Source organism: Suricata suricatta, chromosome 4 (genome assembly GCF_006229205.1).
Source record: "Suricata suricatta isolate VVHF042 chromosome 4, meerkat_22Aug2017_6uvM2_HiC, whole genome shotgun sequence".
Taxonomy (NCBI): domain Eukaryota; kingdom Metazoa; phylum Chordata; class Mammalia; order Carnivora; family Herpestidae; genus Suricata; species Suricata suricatta.
Genome location: NC_043703.1, coordinates 128457521 through 128480634, shown reverse-complemented (window position 1 = coordinate 128480634; position 23114 = coordinate 128457521). Strand labels below are relative to the sequence as shown.

General features: G+C 47.7%; 1 protein-coding gene and 1 non-coding gene across 5 annotated transcripts in view; both read right to left on the bottom strand.

Annotated features, from left to right (window-relative positions):
* PAX8 (paired box 8) overlaps positions 1 to 1129 on the bottom strand; it is a 56795-nt gene extending 55666 nt beyond the window's left edge. For all 4 annotated transcript variants that reach the window (XM_029936295.1, XM_029936296.1, XM_029936294.1 and 1 more), the window contains exons 1-2: positions 1054 to 1129; positions 596 to 703 (exon numbers count right to left, since the gene is read on the bottom strand). In XM_029936295.1, the coding sequence (XP_029792155.1) occupies positions 596 to 620 (25 nt within the window). In that variant the 5' untranslated portion in view covers positions 621 to 703; positions 1054 to 1129. The remainder of the gene's footprint in view (positions 1 to 595; positions 704 to 1053) is intronic.
* A 14088-nt stretch (positions 1130 to 15217) lies between these two features.
* LOC115290962 lies at positions 15218 to 15323 on the bottom strand. The gene has a single exon (XR_003908330.1). It is a non-coding gene; the product is annotated as a small nucleolar RNA SNORA72 (small nucleolar RNA).
* Positions 15324 to 23114: the final 7791 nt, after the last annotated feature.

Genomic DNA, 23114 nt, shown 5'->3' with positions numbered 1-23114 from the left:
GGAGTTCGGCTCCGCGGGCAGCCCAGGGCTCGCAGGCCGGACGCCCGGCGCGCGGCTCCCCGCCTGCCCCATGGTCGGCCAGGAGGAGTCCGAGAGCAGCCGAGGGCACTCAGCGGCCCCCAGGCCCCGGACCGCGGGCTCCTTTCCCGCTGGCTGGAGGGGTGCGCGGGGCTCCCGGTCCCGCCCGGGCAGCCACGGGCAAGAGCTGCGCACACCCGGAACGAGGGCTTAGAGGTCGCGGGCGGCCCAGGGCCTGAGAACGCACAGGAGGTCCGTTCTGATGGGCCGTGCAAGACGGGGGTGGGGCGCGGGGGCCACCCCTCTGACCCGCACGGAGAGCTCCTCACCGCTCCGTGTGGTCCGCAGAAACCAAGGCCTGGGGAGGGCGTCTCGCCCGGCCAGGGGGGACCTCGGGGCCTGAGAACGGCGAGATGGCCGCAGCGGAGCGCTAGGCCGGCGGCGCCCCCAGCTGCGTCCCCACGCAGGTGGGTCCCACGAGCCCAAGCGTAAGCTCCCCGGCCCCACCGACCCGAGCGCACGCACGGACGCACGGCGACGCGGGGGCTCCGGGGTCCCGGCAACGCCGCGTCCTTACCGGATCTGATGGAGTTGTGAGGCATCGCCGGGGAGTCGCTCGCAGCCCGCCGAGGGCTCGGGGCTTCCTCACGCAGGTCCCCGCCGCGCCCGCCGCCACGCAGCTGCCCTGTACAAACCCAGGGGAAGGGGCATAAGATTCGCTGTTTCCTGCTTGTGCCCCCTCCCCAGGCCCTGTCCCTTAGGCTCTCATCATATGGCAGGAGTTGGACGATTTTTAGGCGAAGGGTGGCCCACCTCAGGCTGGCTACCTAACACACGTTTGCCCGGGAGATCCGGGATTGGGGTGTCCGCCGAGGAAGCCCCAAACTCCAGCCTGGGTGCCTTCCTCCTCTTTGGCCTCAGCCGAATCCAGTTTAACTTAGGAGAGGAAAGGCTGCCAGGCTTCCTGGGACCCTCTCCCTTCTCGAATCACCTCTCTCCCCCAGTCAGCTTTCAGCCAACCCCTGGACAGCATACCTGGCCAGCCTGCTGCAGGCCCTCTATGCCTGGGTCCGCCCTGGAGGGTGCCCTGGGCCCTGCGTCTCTCCTCCTTCTGAAGTTTGTTCCCATCCACCCGGCATCGCCGACCGGTTTTATCCCGCCAGGGCCCTGAGAGATGGGTCTGGAGAGGCTCGCAGGCCTCGGATTGGCTGGCTGGGTGCAGGGGGGTGCGGGAAGGGGAGGATTTTGCAAGGGGGACATGGCTGAGTGGACTCAGGAGTTAGAAACATTCGCCAGAGCTTCTGTTCCAGCGGAGAGAGGAGAGGGAGGCAGCTGAGCCCAAACTCAGCAGGCCTGGAAATATTAGAAAAGTGGGGACATGGAGGCCTCAGAGCTTGAACATGAGGAGTTCTGGGTCCTCCTGGGGTCACTGACCATCAGAAGTGAGAGACACAGTTTCTCTGTGACACCCTGCATCCCTTCTCTCACCCCTGCTCCACTCTAGGGAAGCAGCCTTTTCGTTTATAGGAGGGGAACTTTTGTTTTTCAGCCTGTGTCTTAAGGTAAAAGCCTGCAAATAGGGCTGGAGAGAAGGTTCCACCTTCTCACCACTGGGGTGTACGCCTTCCAGGGCAGAACCCTGAACAGCCCCTGGGCCCATTACCTCCAAATCATCCAGACAGGAACCACACCCTCACATTATTAGGTGAATGAAAATGGCCCCATAACCTATTCTACAGGGATTCCCCTCCTCTCGAACACACATAGCCACCAGCCAGCCCTCCTTGCTCCTTGAGGATTTTGAACGTGGTAGAAGAGTTCAGAGGGCAGGCAGTGAGGGTCTAGATCTCAAGTCAACATGGGTGTCAGAAAGGGACAGGACTGTGTTGGCCTTACCTATGGAATCAGCAGCCTTGGGAGGTGGGGGCCTGGGTGTGGATAGGAAGGGGTGTTCTGGGTGGGAATGAGTGGCCCCCTCTTTCTTCACAGGTTTTCTTTTCTGTCCAGGAAGCTGGGTCCAGGGAAGATTGTGTGTGCAGACAAATGTCCTGGCTCATCTGCAGGCTGGTAGAGCAGGGCCTGGGTGCTCCCCAGTTTTGGACAAGATGGCCAGACTCAGGCACACAACTCCCTGGCCTGGAGGGACCGCGCTGGGATGCAGAGGCCAGAGATGCCAGCCAGAATGAGGGGAAGGCAGGGGCAGACGAAGGGAGTTATCCGTGGGGATGTGTCGGTGTGCATGTACAAGTGTGGGTGCCTGTGGGTATAAAAACACATGATTTTTCTTAATGAAAAAAACCCTTTCATCTTTCGTGTTAATCTGCTTCCCCCTTCCACCCAGACTTTCTCGATTTAGTAGAATTTTATCATTTTGTGGAAAGAAAAAGAACACACATGTCCCTAAATGAATCCTCCACATCTGTAAATGGCTCGAAACAAAAACAACAGGTGCTTTATTGTCTTAAAGTCTTCTCCAAAAGCCTTTAAGTTGTTTAAATTGTATTTAAAATTGCTCTGTGGTTTCCAAATGTCCAGATACTGCACCTCTCTGGTCAAATGCCCTGGAGAGAGATCAGGGGGTTGGGACAGAAGTGGAACTCAGTGCAGGTCCCACTGCCACCACTACAGGCCAGCTGGTTGCTCTGGCACCAGCTCTGCTTCTGTAGGGAGCAGGCAAAGCCAGAGACTGTCCACTCAGGCTTCTTACCTCCAAGGAGGCAGTGCTCTAGGCGAGCCTGACAAGCCCTTACCTAAAAAACTTCTGCAGGGGCGCCTGGGTGGCTCAGTCGGTTAAGTGTCCGACTTCAGCTCCGGTCATGATCTCACAGTTTGTGAGTTCGAGCCCCACGTCGGGCTCTGTGCTGGCAGCTCGGAGCCTGGAGCCTGCTTCGGATTCTGTGTCTCATTCGCTCTCTGCCCCTCCCCCACTTGTGCTCTGTCTCTCAAAAATAAATAAGTAAAAAAAAAAAGAAAAGTTCTGCAAACCTCAGAAGGTCTTCCCAAGCCAAGGGGCCGATAGGTCTGAATCAGGGAAACTCCCTCATCCATTCCTGCCATTGCTTTGCTCCAGGTGGACAAAACAAATTGTCCCTCTGCCCCTTTTTTTGGCAAAAGCTCTCAAAGGACAAAAACAGCAACTAAACAACAAAACATCCCTGTCTCATCTGTGAGCTCATTTAAAAACTTCATTTAAATATGGCAACTAAAGGTGCAAAAAAGCCATTCACATGCCTGGAGAGCACCCCCTTCCCCAGACTGTAGGTGACTAGATGCCCAGGAGGAGACTCAGCAGAGAAGCTCTAGATCTAGCAAGCCATAAGAATACAGTGAGCCCTGCTGAAAAGATAAACACAGGCATCATGGTGCTATCTAATTACAGTCAGAAATCAGTCCCGGGTTCCTCACAATTTCCCTGCAACCAAGATCAAGAAAATGGTTATTAATCAGCACCCCAATTCAATCTCTTTGATGTCAGTCTCCTCCTTTGCAAAATGAAGACGTTGATATAGATACAGATTTCAATATTTAAGTTGGATAGAGTAAGATATATTGAATATATTATGTCTATTTAAATAAAAAATATATATTTAAAATCCATATCCATGATCATTTTGACAATGCATAAAAACTTTAGCCGTCTTCTGATATTACTTAACATTTAAAAAAAATTATCATCATGACTGAGAGACTCTCAGATCAATGTGCATTTAGAACACACTTTTTATTATTTTTTTAAAACTTTGTTTATTTTGAGAGAGAGAGAGAGAGAGAGAGAGAGAGAGAGAGAGAACATAATCTGGGGAGGGGCAGAGAGAGAGAGGAAGACACAGAATCTGAAGCAGGCTCCAGGCTCCAAGCTGTCAGCACAGAGTCCAACAGGGGGCTCGAACCCACAGACCGCAAGATCATGTCCTGAGCTGAAGTTGGATACTTAACTGATTGAGCCACCTAGGTGCCCTTCTTCTTCTTCTTCTTCTTCTTCTTCTTCTTCTTCTTCTTCTTTTTTTTTTTATTAAAACTGTATCCGCCTTGAGTGTTTTTCTTTTTTAAGTTTATTTATTTATTTTGAGAGAGAGAGAAAGTGCGCTCATGGACGGGAGAAGAGCAGAGAGAGAGAAAGAGAGAGAATCCCAAACAGGCTCCACACTGTCTGTGTGGAGCCTGAGTTGGGGCACGAACTAAGAAACCATGAGATCGTGACCTGAGTTGAAATCAAGAGTGAGACACTAGAGCATGCCTTCGAAACCCACACTTTCTTCTCCAGCTTTTCTTAGATTTGATACCCATTAGGTTTTCAGGCTGAAATTATCAACTGGCAACTTGTGATTTAAACCCGTTACAATTTTTTTTAACTCAGTGTTTTTCCAAGAAAATGTAATTAATTACCAATATGAAAATTGAGAGAAAGAATAGCTCTGGCTTGCCTTTAAAAAACTGGACAGATCTGGCCATAGATCTGAGTGTTTCTTTGTGGGAATGAATGTTCTTTCGGGTTTGACATTCAAAGAGTTTAAGATACATATGAGGTATAGCTGCCTAACTCCAAGGAGTATTCTGTGATTCTTTTAATCCTCTAAATTGATCTGCCGAGCCCTCGAAGGATGATCTTTCTTTCCAGGACTCAGCCGATATTGGCTGAGCTGGTGGTAGGGTTTGCCAGGGATGAGACTGAGGGCATTCCCTAGATGTGGCATTTTTGGTGCTAAAACCAAACTGCCCTAGGTAAACCAGGATGAGTTGGCCATTATAGCTGACGGAATTGGGAAGACGGATGGTTCGGGGCTTTTATAAGCAGTTCACAGTTTGCACTGACTACTGGTGTGTCTGTTTAATTGCACAGGTGGAATCCTATCACCTTGAACTCCAGCATGGGCCATGAGGCTTACCTCTTAATCCCAGGATAGGGAGGGAACCTGGGACTCCCTGTCCCACTTTGACATGAAATCTCAGAAGTTTCTCTGTGCAGGCCACCCAGAGGCCAGCCTTGAAGGAAGACCCCTATCCCCCAACCCCCGAGTGCTTACCTGCCATGCCCCCTTCCCCTCCATGGGAACAATTCCGGGGACCACAGTGCATTCTTTGGGAAGAAAACAGCAGCTCTGTGCTAAGAGTGGGAAGGCGAGCATTTGCACCATGGCTGTGTGAACCAGGACCACTTCCCTTCTCTGAGCCTCACCTGCTTCTTCCATAGGATGTGGGTGCAGGTGGGGAGTGAGGAGGATAAGACCCACCTCCCAGATTTGTTGCGACCGACGATGAACAGAATTATGAATGCGGGAGGCCTTTGAAAGCTACAGCTCTGTACAAAAGTTAATTATTATTCGGCAACAAAGGCCGGGCAATACTTCCCAGGGTGGAATGAAAACATCTCTAAAACATTGCTGTAGATGTCAGTTCCTTTAATCCCCACCCCAAAGTACTGGGGACTTTATCAAGCAACCGTGTGAACCCCTGGGTGATGGGTAGGTGAGCAGGGCAGGAAAGGGCCAGTGAGCCTGCACTGGGGGGTGCAGGGTGGGCTGTGGCAGGTGTGGGGAAAGAGGGGGTGGGTGGGGGTGTCTGTGAGGGGAGCCAGACAGAAGGGTGTGAGGGCAGAGCTCCCAGCCTTGCTAACTTCACCATTTCACAGAGGGCAGAAGTGTTGAGGGCACCTGCTGCCTTTGCCCCACCCTCTCCCCTCACAGACGTGCCCCGCAGAGCCTCAGCCACCTGGGATTTCTACTCTGTCCCCACACCTCAGGAAATGGCTGACAGCCTGCCCCGAGGCCTCCTGGTGGCCCGCCAGAGAATCAATCATTAATTAGCCCTTGTACCACCCCTCCCCCTCAGGCTTTCCAAACACAGAAATAGAAATACAGGTCCCGGCAGGTGAAAGGAAAGTCGTGCTTGTAGAAGGCAGTTTGGAAAAAGCCACCAGTGGCATTTGTCCAGTTCATTTTGGGCTGGAGATGCATCTTGGGCACTCGTCTCTCAAGCTCTTTGCCTACCCCTCAGCCCTTTGGTGGCTGCGTCTGGGGTGACTGTAGGCCACCTGGGTATGAAAGAACCTCATCCCAGAACAATGTATAGAGGGGACACCACGTGTCAACTTTTTTCTAGTTTTAAGAGTTTTTTTTTAAAAAGTTACAAATAATAAGCCAGGCCCTTTGGCAACCCATTTTGCAGATGAGAAGGTAAGTAGTATGTCCAAGTTCACCCGGTTGGTAGGTGGCTGACTCAATGACCAAATGATCCAGGCCCTGCCTTCAGTGTTGGAAATTCTGCTTATCCCATCCTAGTTCCTCCCTTTCCCGGGTGTCTATCCACCCTCCAGTCAGGAAGGAAGGTTCTGGAACCCAAGGAGTGGCCAGAGTGAGGTCAGACCTCATGGCCAGTAAACTTTCCTGCCACAGGAGAGGAGAGCAGCTCACTCAGCAGGAATGCCCTCCCCTTGGCCAAGTCCCTGGTCCAGCCCAGAACAGCAGGAGTTGGGGCACAAGAATCTTCTCAGGCCAATGTCAGGGCCCTGGAGGGGGCTGTCTTCCTGACAGTTGTTTTTGGGGAGGCTCCAAGGAAAACCCCCAGACCCAGGGCTCCTCATAAGACTCTGGGCTGGCTTTGTTCTCTGTGGCCTTGGAATGCCAGAGGTTCCTGCCCTCACACAAACCACAGAGCAGAGCATGGCCTCCTCTAACCCTCAGCAGTGCCCGGGGCCCTGAAGAAAGGACCAGGAGACCCTGGTGGTTGGGGAGCAGCATTGGCAAAGAGGCTGAGGGATAAAGAGGATTCAGGAGATTGAATCTGCCTTTTGTCTCTAGCCTGCACTGCGTGGCTCCTGGAAAGTTTCCCACATTCCAAGCAGAGCAATCCTGGACGCTTTGCCACACTTTGGGCCTTGGCCAGACTCAGGACCTCTTGCGTTATCCTGTACAGCCCCTGCCTTCCCTGCGTTTGGAGGAGCAGGGTTGAGGGTTTACAGCTCTGGAGCCTGGTTTGTATCTGTGCCCCAGTGCCCCAGCGATATGTCCATCCTGGCTGTTCTTTGGCCCCCACATGAGGGCTGACACAGCATCGCCTTGAGGGAATGATAAGCATGGCGTTTCTTTCCAATAACAACTGTTATTTGCTAAGTGTTATTAAATACAAGGGGCTGTTGAGTACCTTACACACGCCCAGTGAGGCAGAATTTTGGGACATAGGGGTTGCTCTGGGTTTTGGCCAGAGCAATAGAGCCAGGATCCGAACTGTGGCTCATCTGACACCTGATCCTGCATTCCCTCCACTGCCCCATGAGGTGTTTCCAGGGCATGGATGGCCAGGGAGCCCCCAGGGAACAAATTAGAAGACAAACTAGAAAATGAGTCTCGTTTGTCAGTTTCAGGGGCCACCCATGGCCGATTGGGAGGAAGCTTGACACCTAGTAATGAGACCGAGGCTTCCTTGGCCCTCAGAGAGGCCAGGTAAAGGAAGGCATAAAAAACAAGGCAAAGGTTGGTGTCACAATGCATTCCACCCCTCCCTCATGAAAGTCCCATGCACTTGGCAAAGCCCAGGCACAGAACTCCTATGTAGCAAGAATGAGTGAGTCTGATACTTTTTCCTTTTTCTTTTTTCTTCAGCATTTTTGAGGTATAACTCACAAATAAAATTATAAGATATTTCAGGTGTACATCAAGGTGAATGTCTGTATACGTTGTGAAAGGACCCCACTATCTAGTTAATGAACACATCCATCACCTCACAGATCTCTCTCTCTTTAGGGAGAACATTGAAGTTCTATTTTCCTAGCAAATTTTAACAATACAAGTGTTAACCATAACAGGCACAGTGCTTTATGTTAGATCCTCAGACCTTAAGTCTATACAGTTTGGTAACTTTTGTTTAAAATTATTTTTCTCATTTGTAGGCATATCATCTTTCCGTTAGGTAGCATTTTCCTTTGGCTTGTCCAAAGCTCTTTCCTCTGAACCACATAGAATATGCTGTGGTCTTGCTGCTTTGTTTCCTTTATCCACATTCCCTGTGCTACACACTTTGATCCTGTCTGCTCAGAGACTTCATTTTTCCAAGCAGAATCATTTCCCTCAGGTTCACTGCAGAGGAGAGAGAGCCCAGAGCTCGCTGAGAGAGGATCTTTTCCCATATGCATCGTGACACCGCCCTCCACGATGCAGGGAAAGTGTAGGAGTCAGGACCATAGAAGCAGGACATTCCTGCACTGGCCATATGACTTAGTGCTAATATCCAACCAAATTTCTCTGAGCCAGAGTTTCTGAGTCTGAGAAGTGAGATGACTAAGGGTACTTCTCTTTTATTATATTGTGGTGATTAAGTCAGACAAAATGCTTGGAACACAGTGGTTGCTCAGAAAATGTTAGTGACTGACAGTAAAACTAGCCACGGTAAAGATGATAGAGCCAAGGTTTGTAGACCTTTGGAAATGTCATTGTCACCATACTCAACAATAGCAGACTCTGGAGGCTCTACAGGTGGTAATGGAATGAGGGGTCTGGAGAGAAAGAGGATGGAGCCTTCTGGGTCCTAGGACTATGGGTCCCCAGGCGTGTGTGACCTGCTTCTTTCCCTCCCACTGCCATTTGAGTGTGTGCACTCACCCAACAGCCTGGTTCCTACCTCTGGGTGCCCAAGACCACACTCATGATCAGAACCCACTCTATCGCTTGACAGGCCTGCCAAGTTCTTTGGCCTGAGAACAATCCTTCCGGAGAGTGCTTCCCAGACCTCCAGAAGGAGCAGTCCAGAAGAGAGGACACCATTCTTGGGAAGGCAGGTGCATGGCTCTCAGAGCCCATGACTCTCCAGGCTCTTGACGGTGAGTGATGTCTGGATGAACCACCACTTTGTAATTCATTGAAAAGCCCAAGTCTTTGCTGGTTTTCTTTCTGTATCATTTATTTATTTATTTATTTATTTATTTATTTATTTATTTATTTATTTATAGGTTATACACATAATAGATCATAAATAATGCAAACAGTCATGATAAATGTCTCCCTTCCTCCAGCCTTTAGCCTAAGGTAACCCTGTTATCTATTTGATGTTTGTCCTTCCAGAACTTTCCTGGTCATACCTTATGTGTGTTGCCCGTAGAAATTCTGACCTTTGTTTTAGGAGTGTGTGTTTCAGCATACACAGTAGCATACTGGATGTAAATCTTTCTCTGCAAGTTGTTTTTTTTTCTTTCTCTTTTTTTTTGCTTAGCAATGTCTTGAACATCTTTACATGTCAGGGCATAACTCTACCTTGTTCTTTTAAACTTCTCAATCACAGTCCAAAATATAAATATAATGCATATATAATAAATATACATATAATGCATATCCTCCTTTCTATGTATTTTTCTCTATCACTTTTTTTCTCTCATTTATTTTTATTTAAATTATTCTGAAATGAACTCTTTGTGCACATGTGTGAATATTTTCCTGGTGACTTGGAAAAAGAGAAATGAAATTGTGGGGGGCTCCTTGAAAATAAGTGGGACTCATTGGCTCTCCAGTGGTCTAGTCTGGCTTCCTTTCTTGTTACTCTTGAATATCCCTTTAAAGGTTAAAGGTAAGCAGGTTGGGAAGAGGACAAAGGGAGGTACCTGTGAGGTTTCCTAATCCAAGGTCACTGTCATCCTCTAGACAGTGACCATGGTGTACAGAAGTCAGGGTGGGTGTCCAGACTACAGGAAGCTCTTCATCCTGAGAACATTCCTGACTTGACAAAACTAATCGGGAAGTGAGTAGAGGGTGCACCCCAGCCTCCTGGGACCCCAAGGCCACTTCCATAGATCAAACTGGGTGACCGTGTTATGTTCCTTCCTTCAGAATTCAAGAGAGAGCTGGCCCTCATGTTTGAGACTCAGTGTCTCCATTCCAGAGCCTCAGGAGTTGTGAGCTTAAAATCAGAGAGACCTGGGTTTGTGACATAGCCCTGCCCTGAGCTATGTGAGCTTGGGAAAACCACTCGCTCACTCTGATCCTCAGATCTGTCATATTTAGTAAAAAAAAAAAAAGCATATATATTCACATCCTATCAGTAGGGTGCTGTGAAAGTGGTTTATAAACTGTTAAGAAATGGAGACATGTGAAGGAAAATGAGCTTGAAGCAGTTATGGTGATGAATATAACACCAGGGTTACCTCACCAGGAGAGCCTTTCTCTTTCCTTCCCTCTCTTTCTCCTTCCCTCCATTTCCATGAATTTAGTTGCGCAGATACTTATTGAGCATCTATGAAGTCCTGGGCACTCTGTTAGGACCTGGGAGCCCAGTGGTGAGCAAAACAAGAATCACATCCTCCTGGAATAAATAGGCAGGGTCCTCGCAGGAAGGTGTGCTATGTGCCCTGACAGAGCACAAGTAGAGAGGGGAGGTGTGGGGAGCATGAAGCAGGGCACCTCAGAGTCTTAGCTGTTCAGAAGGGACCTCTAAGCAGCTATTGGAAGAAAGAAATGCAACCAACCAGGCAAATAGAGGAATGGGAGAAAGTGAAGATCAAATATTCTGGTATGGGCAAAAAATTTCACAATATGAAGAAGGTCCATAGGCCAGGAGGCACCAGGCACATTTAGGAACATTTCTCACTGTAGTGAGAAATCAGGTACAATTATAGTGTGTGTGTGTGTGTGTGTGTGTGTGTGTGTGTGTGTGTGCGTGTGCACGTGCGCGGGTGCGCTCGTGCAGGTATAGTAAGGATTGAGAGATGGAACTGGAACAGTATACAGGGTTAGATCACTAATGTCCTTGGAAGCTTGTTAAGGAAATTAGACTTTATCCTAAAAAGCAAAGGTGAATGTCTGGAGGGATTTTAGAAGGGGAAAAGGGATGGCCAGACTTATGTTTGATTATTATTATTATTTTATCATTTTTTAAAAGTTTATTTATTCTGAGAGAGAGAGAGAGAGAGAGAGAGAGAGAGAGAGAGAAAGAGAGAGAGAGCAGGAGAGGAGCAGAGAGAGAGGGAGAGAGACAGAATCTCAAGCAGGGTCTGCACTGTCAGCACAGAGTCTGATGCCAGGCTTGAACTCATGAACCATGAGATCATGACCTGAGCAAGGTCAGATGCTTAACCAACGGAGCTACCCAGGTGCCCCCAGACTTATGTTTTAGAAAGTTCCTCCTTGTTGCAATGTGGACTATGGGTTGAAGGAGGCTAGGTGACAGGCTGGAAGAGGCTGTGTGGCCACAGTTCCTTGAGTGGTGATAGGAGCAGTGGGGTTGGAAAGAAGCAGTGTAAGGGATGGGTTAGTGGAAATATTGTCATACTCAGCTGTCAACTCTTGATTTCATCCTTGTTCTTGTGATGACAGGCTGCATCTCTGTGAAGACCAGATTGAATGTAAGTGGTACTCCTGTCCTATCTTCCTGTGTATTCTGGAGGGCTCAGAGCTTGGGTCCCTCACAAATTGTAGCCATTGAAGGTAGATCTGGCTCTTCTCACCTTAAAAACTCAGTGGCCGAGGGGAAGTTCCTGTCTGATGACAGCTCAGACAAGAGAGGAGGGAGATGGTGGTCCAGGACCCAGACTGTCATAGACTGACTGATGGCATAGGAAGGAGGCATGTGCCTCAAGTAGCCCAGGGCTTTGAATTTCAAACCCTACCCCAACCTTGACACCAATAGCACCTCTGTGGCTGGACAACAGACAAATGCTGAACGGGAAGATAAAGGGGGTGAATAGGTTTGCAAAGGATGTTTGCCTCTATACAAGGCATTGAAAAAAGAGAACTGGCTGACAGTCAGGAAGTTAGAGTCCCAGGCTTGGGACTGAGTTGCAGGACCTTGGGGACATCTCTCAGCTTCTTAGGCCTTGGTGTCCCCATCTCCATAAAGAAGGAAAATGTGGGAGCTGGGCACATGTACTTGCTCCCAGGTAATAATGTAGAGGAGTATTTCCTACACACTATCTCCACACCCAAGCTTTCTCATTTTCAATACAAAGTGCTTAAGGATAGCTTCCTTTTTAATCTCATTGGGTTGGCTCTTGGGAGTCACTGTGTGTGAAAGCACTTTGAGAACTCCTAAGTTGCAATAATACTGTAGCCTGAGATAACTCTTCATAGTGAACAAATGCTGACATATCCATGATTTCATTTAATACATTTGTCAGTACATATATGTATTACTATTGCTATACATATCTACTATATAATAATGTGTAATACTACGTATAATACATATAAAATATATTTCACTATACATAATAATACTATATATGTGTGGGTGTGTGTGTATATATATATATATATATATATATATATATATATATATATATGCTGGCATGAGGCTCTAATATGTTCCAGTGCATATTCAGTGGGTCCCTCACTCAGAGAAAATGACATAGCTCTTATCGTGGCCTCCCAAGTCCTCTTCTATCAGCACATGTCATCTGTCACTTCCCTCATACATCTCCTCTCCTCTATCCCTCTTTTATTCTGATCCAGCCACAATGGCCTCTTGGCCTTCCTCAAATATGCCAGGCTTGCTCTCACCCCATTAGCCTAAGGCTTGCCCCTCACCTCCAAGTCTTGGCCCAAATCACCTTCTCAGTGAATCCCTCTCCAGTCACCCTTATTGCAACTCTCTCCCTGACTCTTTACCCCTGTTCTTCTGCTTTATTTCTCTCTGCCACTGACATATTATATTAATCATTTGTTTGTTTGTCACCTGTTCTCCTCCCCCTCACCTGCCGTAACATAAATGGCATGAGGGCAGGGAGCGCTCATTAGTTTTGCTCACTTTTGTTCCTCTGTGCCTAGAATAGTGCCTGGTACATAGGAGGGGCTCAGTAAACACTGGTGCTTGCGTGAGTGCTCAGTGGAATGAATGGTAGCAACAAGGATAACACAATGACTTTATTGTCACCGAGTGGTGCTAAGCGCTGGACACACAGCAGTTAACAAGACAAACACCAGGTCAAAGTCTCAGCCTTGCATGCCCCTCATTGGTCCTTGGCAGCTGGCAGTAAGAAGAAGTAATTCAGTAGCCCTTAACGTTTTACCTGGGAATGATACCTTCCTGTTGCTTTTTTTTGAGGACGCTTTGAGTACAATCTAGGTGGAAGTTGGGCTCAGGCCCTGGCCAGAGTCCGTGAGAGGTATATAGGGAGCAGCCTCCCCCAGATCCCAAGCCCAGTGGGAGACAGCCAGATCAGCCTCCTCCACTTTGGCACTCAGCCCTGCCACCAAGGGCTCCAAATCTCTGGGCAAAGGTCACAACACCTGCTGCCCAGAGGACATGTGACCAGAGTGCTGCTGAGTTGGAACAAGCCACACAATCAGGTCATTGTGTTAAACACGCAGGTCCCCCTGCCAAGACGCACCCCATTCCATCAATGCCAGGACTTTCTGGGGCCCTGATCAATAGGGACCCTAAACTGGGGAGGATGTTGTCCGAAAGGTCTTAAGGGGAGGAGGGGTTTCTTCTGGGAGATCTGTTTACTCTAGTCTGCTCTGAGAGCTGGGATGAAGCGGGTAAGGAAGAAGGAGGCCTAAGCCCAGCCTGGCTCTGTACCCCATGAGGAGTAGCAGACACTGGCAAGGTCATTACTGTTTGACTCTTGGTGACACTTTGGCTTTAACCATTGTCTTCCAACATTTGCTTTGGGTGGTGAAGACTGCTGATCACTAACCTTGATATTTTAGAAATCCAAAGATTTTCCTCCTGTTATGAGTGGGTCCAAGGATTCCCATGAAGTCCACTCTCAGAAGGAGATCTTCCTTCATAGAACCAGCAGGCCACTAGACAAGGATTTGGGGATACTGAACTCTGAGGGAACCTGCCAGACTAAGAGCATTGTGAGGTGAGCTTCTGGAGAGCCAGACCAAGCTGTCAGGGAGTACATCCCCCTTTCCCCCTATAAGCTGAATGGCTTTGGGCAACCCACCTAACCTCTCTGAGACTTAGTTTTCTCATTTGTAAAATAGGGGATGATGATGCTTATCATATATGATTGTAGATGATCTTAAATGAAATGAGGTCTGCAAAATATTGACCTGCACAACAAGAATGCATTTGTTACTATCGCTGGAGGAGTGAGGGGTCAGATGTGGCTTTGCGCCCTGTAGACAGACACTCAGGCAAAGCTTACTGGTAGGTTTCACTCCACAGACCATTCCGTGACTGTAAGAGAGCCCCACCTTGTGCAGGTTGTTTATTTTTTTCATTATAGGGGACCCTAAGGAAGATGGCATGATGTGGTAGCCTTCAGCTTAGAGGACATAGCAACTTTGATTTTAATTGGCAGGAGAATAAGGGATTTGCTTCTTATCCTGCAATATTCTTGAACACCCGTTGTGTGAGTAAAACAGAAGTGAACCTGCACTTGATCTTAGCCTTCTTAGAAGGCTGAGAAGATATAAGATGTGAATCTGAGTCAGGGAGCTTGAAGTCAGCCAGGACTACCTTGGGTCCCAGTTACTCGTTGTGGGTTCAGAGATTGCAGTTCTGCTTTGCTCCAGTTCTTGGCACACCTTTCCACAAAGAGAGAGGGAGAGACAGTAATAGCATTCATCCTTCTCCATGTTACCTTCCAGGAAAGATATTGGTCTAGAGGCTGGGATCTAGATATCTGAGATGCCCCTGTCCATAATCCTGGCTCTTGGAGCCCAATGGATGATTTCTGTGTTCCATATTTTATCTCTCCAGAGTTATCCTCCAGGGCAACATCCATCTTCCCTCTCCCCTACATCCCGACATATGAAGGAAGGTATGGGCAAGGGAAGAGGAGTATTACAATTATTACAGGTTAATTTTTTTTTTGGCATATGCATGTCCACTCTCCCACATCATTTGTTGAATAGACTCCCCCCCTCCCCGCCCACTGAACTACTTTTGCACTTTTGTCAGAAACGCACTGGACATATCTGTATGACTGTATTTCTGGACTCCTACAACCCATTAATCTATGTGTCTCTCCATCTGCCACTACTATATATTATCTTCAAAACTGTAGCTTAATAGTAATTCTTAAAATTGAGTAGTGTGAATCTTACAACTTTTTTCTTTATCCAAAATTATCTTGACTCTTCAAGTTTTCTTTGCCTTTACATATAAATTCTTTTACTTTTAGTTTTCAAATTCATTTAATGGCAAGCAGTAATTAACAAATTAGCAACTTATCCTGAAGTTATTACACTAGCTATATTGTCATTTCTTAGGGTTGATCAGATAACCTAGGATCAGACATCCCCCCTCATAAGATGAATCAGGGCTGATTGATCACCAGCATTTATCAGACCAGACCTAGACAAAGAACTAGGTCTGGGGACACGTGCATGGTCTTAGTATAGCAAATGTTTAGCCTGGGAGGAGCATTACAATTATTGAGCACCTACTTGGTAAGCCTCCACTATGTGGTGGATGCTGTCCAAGGTGCTGTCTGTATGCCACTCCCTACTGGGTGCTCTTATTCCTAAAGAAAAGGGCCCGAGACTTTGAATTTTGGAGTTGGAGTCTTGAAGGCTCTGCTCTGCCACTTACTGGAGGACCATAAGAAGTGACATAGCTTCCTTCGGCCTCAATTGCCTCCCCGGTGAGATGGGGATAATTAGAACGCCTACATTTTGAGTGCTCTTGAGGATTAAATGATATGAGATATGTAAAGTACATGGCACAGGGCTTAAGTGCTCTGAAGCTTTTAGGGGTGATGGTGATAAAATAGAGTGGGCTCTGAAAACCTGCCCCAGATGTTATCCTTGGTCTCAGGGCTACCTGGAATTTCCAGCTGTGCAGCAGAGAGGTCTTGACGCTGGCAGTTCTGGGAGTCCACCTCTGTCTCTCACTTCCCCGGTCACTCAGGGCCATTTATTTCCTCCAGACTATTTCCCTTCTGGGGTCTGAGAGTCGGGTCCCAGGATGCAGGGCCAGTGGTGCAATGTCAGAGCTATTCCAAAGGACAGAAAGGGTCCTCTCCTCCTCCAGGTGTCCTCCTCCGCATGGGGAGGGGGTGGGGGCACAGAGAAGGGACCGCGATAAGGGCGAGTCCCGCGTGGGCCTGGCTGGCTCTCTCCCAACTAGCCCAGCGGTGGCCAACTTGCTCTAGTTACCTCCTCCCACCGGCTGGGTCTCCAGGTGCCTTCCTTTAATTAAAAGTCTTTAGCCTTCCGCGACACTGGCCATCATTTGCATGGGATCCCTCCCTTTATGCAACCTCGGTATCAGAGAGAGCCAGAAGGTTAACGGAGCTTCAACGCGCCTTATCCCAGGACGACCGGCTGAGCCCAGCGTCCAGACACCGCCACAGCCCCCGGGGACTCCGCAAGCCGCAGGGCGGGGATCTGCCAGGTTTGCAGCCGCTATGCCGCCCCGCCTGGCTGGCCTGGCTCGAACCAGGCCAGAGCAGAGGCGTCCGGGCTTCTCGGAGCCAATGCGGGTGTGGCCTAGCCTCTCACCTCTCCGCGTTTGCTGTCCAAGCAGCCCGCTGTCTTTGAAGACTGGGCAGGGTCCTTTGCATCTCTGTAGCCTCCGGAGCTGGTCTGTACGCATTGGAAGTCAGGAGGAAGGCGGGTGTTTGCCAGTCCCTGGGCTGAGTTCCTGGGATACTGCCTGGCAAGTCATGACTCCCTCCCCAACGAACCAAGAGCTGATCAAGAGAAATTTGTATTGGAGATTATGCAAAGAACTGTGATCTCAAGGTAGAAAGTGGTTAAAAACTGCAGGAAGACTTCACTTCAAGGAGCACTGGAGTTCAGAGGAAAGCAGGAAGTGAACAGCCAGAAACTGTCAGCTCCTCACCTAAAAGGAGGAGGGGGAGGGGGAGTTGTTGGGGAAGGGGAGGGGGAAAGAGGGGAAGGAGGACAAGGAAGAAGAGGAAGAGGAGGAGATAAGAGGAGAATCTGACACAGAAAAATCAAGCACATTCACCAAGGTCATATAGATGCCCAGGCCAGCTGGCCTCCTAGGCCCGTCTTTGCCCACTCAGAAGAAAAGGAAGCATCCACCCAAGAATGACCAGACTCCTTTTCCAGGTGCTCATGCTGTAGTGGAAAAGATAGACACAGACCTGGGAGACTCTAGGTCAAGGTCTTTGCTGCTCGCCCCACAGTGGTCTCTACCTCAACAGACCTGGAGTTTTCTGTGTAACCTCTGCCGGTCTGTTCAGTGTCCCACCCACAGGAGTCAGTCCCTCCCTCACCAGCAGCCCCAGTGTCTCCAGGCTAGGGAGACAAGAGTGGTCAACCTTTTTTTTTTTTTTTTTTTTTTTTTTATGGGGCAGGCCCAATTCTTAGAGACAAGGAAGAGGAGATGCAGTGAGGGCTGCTTTCGCTTTGCTTATGTTTTTACTCCTTTTCCCAGATTGATTCTGAAGACCTCCCTTCCCCCAAATTTTATGAACTAGTTTAACTCTTCCCTTCCACAAATCCCTTTTTCCCTTTTCATGAGACACAAACCATGGGTCTTGGAGTGACTGTGACTTTCTCTATGCAGAGCATCTGATACAGACTAGACAACCAATAATGAATGAATGAATGAATGGGCTTAGAATCAGACTCAGCCTTCCATGTTAAAGGGAGAGGAGGAAGGAGACATAGACTAACAAGAGGAAGGGTTTGAATCCCTCATTCGCTGACTTGTTTCCCCATAATCCCATAGTGGTCCCAACTATAGACACCGGGCTGTCGTGCTATCAGCCCCCTGCAATACTCCAGGAGAAGGCAGGCCACATTCCCACTCCCTTTATTACATGAAACCTTTGGAACTGGGAGCCTGAAGGACTCCTTTGCCTCCTGGAGCTGGCCCAGACCAGCAGACAGTCAGCTGACAGTACTCCAGGTTCAGGAGAGGGCAGGGTGAGCTCAGGATTTATTCTCGAGGTGTGTTTTCAAGGCATTTTCAGTAGCTCATTCCCCTTCCCTGCTAGACATCATAGACAAAAGTCTTCCATGAGCATTTTATCAGCTGTGCACCCCAGAATGGGGTGAGCTTTCTCTTCTCCCTTGTCATGGGTGCTCTGGATGAATTGGGGGAGGTCGGAAGACTGCGACGACAATGGCGGCCATGAATACCTCCACAGCACTTTTCAGTAGCATTGCCTCATACCATCTTTGTGAGCAATTGATGATGTCAGTGTTGATCTGTTTCATGGATGAGCAAAGTGAGGCTCTGGTGGGCTAAATAGCATATCCAGGGTTCCCTAACTACTGAGTGGGAGGGCGAGGATTTGAGCCCAGGTTGGGGGGCTGGCTTAGTAGTATGTAGACAGTTCTTTACTGATGAGGTGAAAGAAAAGGTCTGAGTAGGTTTAGAGGTTCAAGGAATGTTCACCCTGCACGAGGGAGGCAGTAGGCTCCCCCTAGTGCAGGCACAATAGCTTCAGTAGTGCCAAAGGTCTTCCTGGATGATATGTTCATTGAAACTCTTTAGTTGCAAGTAAAGGCAACCAATGTGGATCAATTAGAGAGAATATTTTCACTGCTAAAGCAAAAGTAGAATTTCTTCTTTTTCCCCTCTTCCCCTCTCCTCCTCCTCTCCCTTCTCTTCCTCCTCCTTTTCCTCTTCCTCCCTCCTTGCCTTCCTTCCTTCCTTCCTTCTAAAGTGACTTCTTTGGGCTTTAAACCTGCCTCTAGTCCTAACATGGGAATTTGGTAAGTTAACACATGAATTCATTCTTGGCATTTTATTTTACTTTATTTTGGAGAGAGAGAAAAAAGATCTAACAAGCAGAGGAGGGGCGGAGGGAGGGGGGAGACCCTGGGATCATGACATACAACTGACTGAGACACCCAGGTGCCTGCATTCTTGGCATTTAGAGGCAACTGTGGGATCTCCAGAGGGGATCCTTCCAGCAGCTACTCTGGAGAATTCTGGGGTGCTCCTCTGAGTCCAGGAGAGGCTTTATTCTGTTCTGGTTGGACATTTGGCTAAAACGAGGGATCATCCTCAGGGAGCAGTCACATGGCCTCTCCTATAGGCAAGTCAGGAAAAATGGTGAACGTGGTAAGCAGTGGTTGAGGTTGGTGAGACTCACTTTTCAGAGTCAAAGAGAAAGAGAGAAGGTCCATCGGGCATTGAGTCTTGGTCCCTGTGTTTCATATCTGTGTGTGCATGTATAAGGGTGGTCCTTCCAAACGCCATCTTGGAGGTCTTCAAAGAATTAGAGGTCATGACCAGCGCTGGCCAACGTTCATAAGTTTTGTTTGTTTCTCTCCTAGTTATTATTCTCTTTTGCAGGAAAGGGAGCAATGAAGAGGTGGGGTGAGGATGCAGAGTGGGCTGGGGGAGGGACAGGCCAGCAAACATGACGAGTCCCTGAAAACTAAGGGAAAGGAAGAAACAAGTCCATGAGAAGCTGGTCTGGGTCTGTGAAGAAGGTCTGAACACTTAAAATGTCCTTCTGGGATTCCCAGACAGTGTCCTTGGTGGTTTTTTTCCATTGGCTAGACTTCCTGTAAATCAGGTAGGTGCCACCAGGTGGAGAAGTGTCTAGCTTACAACCTCATGACTCACATTATTTCCCATGAATGGGTGACAGAGAAGATACAGAGCTTTAACCATTATGCCTAAAATTGTTCCTAAACACACACACACACACACACACACACACACACACACACACACCCAAAATACTAATTATTGAGAAAGAACTCCTTCACTAGTAAGTATTATACATTTATGGAAGTTATTTATCACTAATCCTCTCCAGAACTTTGTTGCTTTTTTCTTGCAGTGATTTCTAATTCCAGCCATGAAATTCTAGGCATCCATAATATAATATTTAGAAGGCTTATTGTACTTATCTTCATTTCTCCTAGCTCTTTACAGCTTTGGGATCTCAACTGCATTCCCCATCTCTTCCTTTCTTACGGTTTACTTGAGCTCTGTCTCTTTTAACATCAATAACCATTCTAAATCAATTTCCTCAACTTCTTTCCTCTCTATTTAAAAGATGTCTCTATCTCTCCACTCTTCCATTCTCCCCTTTTGTCTGGTGTGCCAGACACAAACGGTGTGTACTTTCTTGGATTCCTTCAACTGCCTTCTTTCTCTCTCTTGTTTGGAGCCCACCCCATCTTCTACTTCAAGACTTGATCATGCTGTGAGATTTGACATTTTGGTGGGCAGACTGAATGAGACAATCCGGAAGTTCAGGGGCATTGGCTCACTGTTGGGTAAATCTGATTGGTAGGAAATGAGACACTGGAGGAAGAGGGTCACATAAATTCCCCACCTCCTTTCAGTGGATACCTCACTTAAGGTATGGTTTTCTTCTTGCAGAGAAGCATAACATGCCAAGAGAACATGTCTTGTGAGTGAGCTGCTGTGTGTCTTCCCAGCTTGTTGTAAAGTTTCCACCAGCATGATAATGCATCTCAGCATTCAGTGATTCACACCTTCTTCTGCCTTGCTTCCATTTTTTCCCTAACCCTCACCATCCTGAGCACTTGCACCTTTCCCCCAGGCAAAGTGTCAGGGCTCAATCTTTGCCTCAGGCTCTGCTTTCTATAGGATAGAGGCTGAGATACTTGGCCTCAGAAGACAGTGTCCCCTTCCTTTTAAGGACCATTTTCTCACTGGGGTTCTCATTTCAATCTCTTTCTGCCTCCCCTGTTTCATTAACTATTCTTCAATTTCTTTTTTTGTGATATAATCAACATAAAAATTTTTCTATTGTTTTGAGTTTTCAACTTCTCCTTGTTTATGGATTTCTTTCTCTATTTAATTTTCTTAATGTTTATTTATTTATTTTGAGAGAGAGAGAGAAAAAGAGAGAGGGAGAGAAAGAGAAAGAGAAAGAGAAAGAGACAGAATCCCACATGCTGTCAGTGTAGAGTCAAACGCAAGACTCAAACTCAGGAACGGTGATATCATGACCTGAGCTGAAACCAGGAGTCAGAAGCTTAACTGACTGAATTATCCAGGCAACCCTATGGATTCCTTTCTCTTAATCTATGGACATATTTAAGTATTTTCATGAAAAATAAACATTCCCTTTACTAAAAGTGATTAATTGCATCTCTTCATGAAAAGATTTCTTATAAAGTTATACTTACTGCCTTTATGAGTTTTCTCGGGCTAGCATAACAAAGTAGCACAAATTGGGTGGCTTAAGGCAACAGAAATTTACTTTTTAATGGTCCTGGAGGCTAGAAGCCTGAAAGCAAAGTGCTGGCAGGGCTCTGCTTTCCTTAAAGCATCTAGAGGAGGTTCCTCATTGGTGTCTTTCAGGTTCTGGTTGCTCCAGGTGATCCTTGGCTTGTAGCAAGCTAACACCAATGTCTGCCTTTATCTTCACATGGCTGCCTTCCTCTGAACGTCTGTCTTCACAAGGTATTCTCCTCTCTCTTATAAGAACATCAATCATATTGGATGAAAGCCCCATCCTAATGACCTCAACTTAATTACATCTACAATTACCCTATTTCCAAGTAAGGGCACAGTCACAGGTGCCAGAGATTAGGACTTTAATATCTCTTTTAGGGGGATGCAATTTAGCCCATAACACGGCCTCAGGGTTCTTGCTGCCAACATATTCCTTGACTTCTTGGAATTTGGTTACTTTCCATATGTTGCTACTCACATTGTCCCCAGAAAGGTCACCGATGCCAAATTCAGTGGCTTTTCTTAGTCCCTATCCTTGTGATGGCCCTGAAGTACTTGTCATGGTTACCTTTTCACTCCTTCCTGAAGCTCTCTGCCCACCTGACATCCAGGTCACTGTAAACGTCTATGACCCGTTCTGTCTTCCATATTGTTTGTTCCACATGTGCCTTCTTCAATGACTTTTCCTTTTCGCCCCATCTCCAATTCAAGATGTGTTTTAGCATCGGGGCCTTGGTCATATTCTCTTCTTTCAACACACTCTCTCCTCTGGCCTACTCCCAACCTTCACGCTTCAGCGCTCTCTTCTAAGTAGATAACAAATATATCTCTCTGGTCCGACTGTCTCCCGAGCTCAGGGTGAGCATTACTGCTTGGAAATCACTGAAGGGCCTCAAGGTAATATATTCCAAGCACAACAGATTGTCTTTAGACACACACACACACACACACACACACACACACACACACACACACCCTGATCAAAGAAACAACTTGTTTCCCTTCCTGGCTTTCCTATTGCCAGTAACAACAACACCTTCCATTCTTTGTTTTCCAGGCATCCATTTCTGTCTTTGTAAAATTGTCCTGAGACCAGGCCAATGAGATGTGCCTTATTGCCATTATTGTGAATCTGGCTTTAGACACAGTCTGTTGAGGCCTGGGCAAGTCTGGTCTATACCTGATTCTTCGGGCTAAGATGCCCAATGGGAACAATAGCAAAAGTATATGTAGCAGACCATTTGGGCATATACATAACCCTGGGCTTAGTTTCAAACCCGATGAGGCCCAGGGGCACTCACATGCCGTCGGTTTTGGGACATATGAATTCCACATCAATTTTAAATTTTTTCCAGAGCCTCTGGTGAAGAATCTCACACATAGCTAGCTTCCCATAAATGTGGTTGAATGATGGAATTTGCCCGGGTGCTTATCTCAGCCATAAAACCCAATACACTTGCACTTAAGGATCTGTAAATAAACAGTGGATGCTGCTTCCCTGTAACTCAGCTCCCCAGAACCTTCCTTCCCAGCACAGCCAGATAGCATAATAATGACCATGTTTAAGATTCAGGGCTGGAGTGCACTGTAGAGATGAACCTGCTCCAATGCCTTCATTCTGCTGACACCCTGAGACACTGAGGAGCTTCCCCAGGGCCCCCTGTGTGGTCCCCTTACATGCTATCTGCATTATTTACTTTCTCTGTAGAATGGACAGCATTGAGCAGAGGGGTCCTTCTATCCACTCACCTGCCTGTGGTGGCGTTGGTGGGGGGTGTGGTCCTGTTGCATATTTTCATCTTGTAGGTGACGTCCACCCACAACACCATGGAAAGGCTGCTTGGCAGCAAAGCATCTTGGGATAACTTAGAGATATTGTCCTGAGGTCCCAAGGGCTCAGCAGAGGGAGGAGGGAGGAGAAGGAGTGTGCAGAGGTTATCATATACTGGGGAACATAAAGGGTACTTCTGTGTTCATTTGTAGCCCAAGTGTATGTTCTGTTCTCAAAAATTCTGTTGGGACCTTACAGCCTCTTAAAATTTTTTTTTTAATAATAATAATAATTTTTAAAA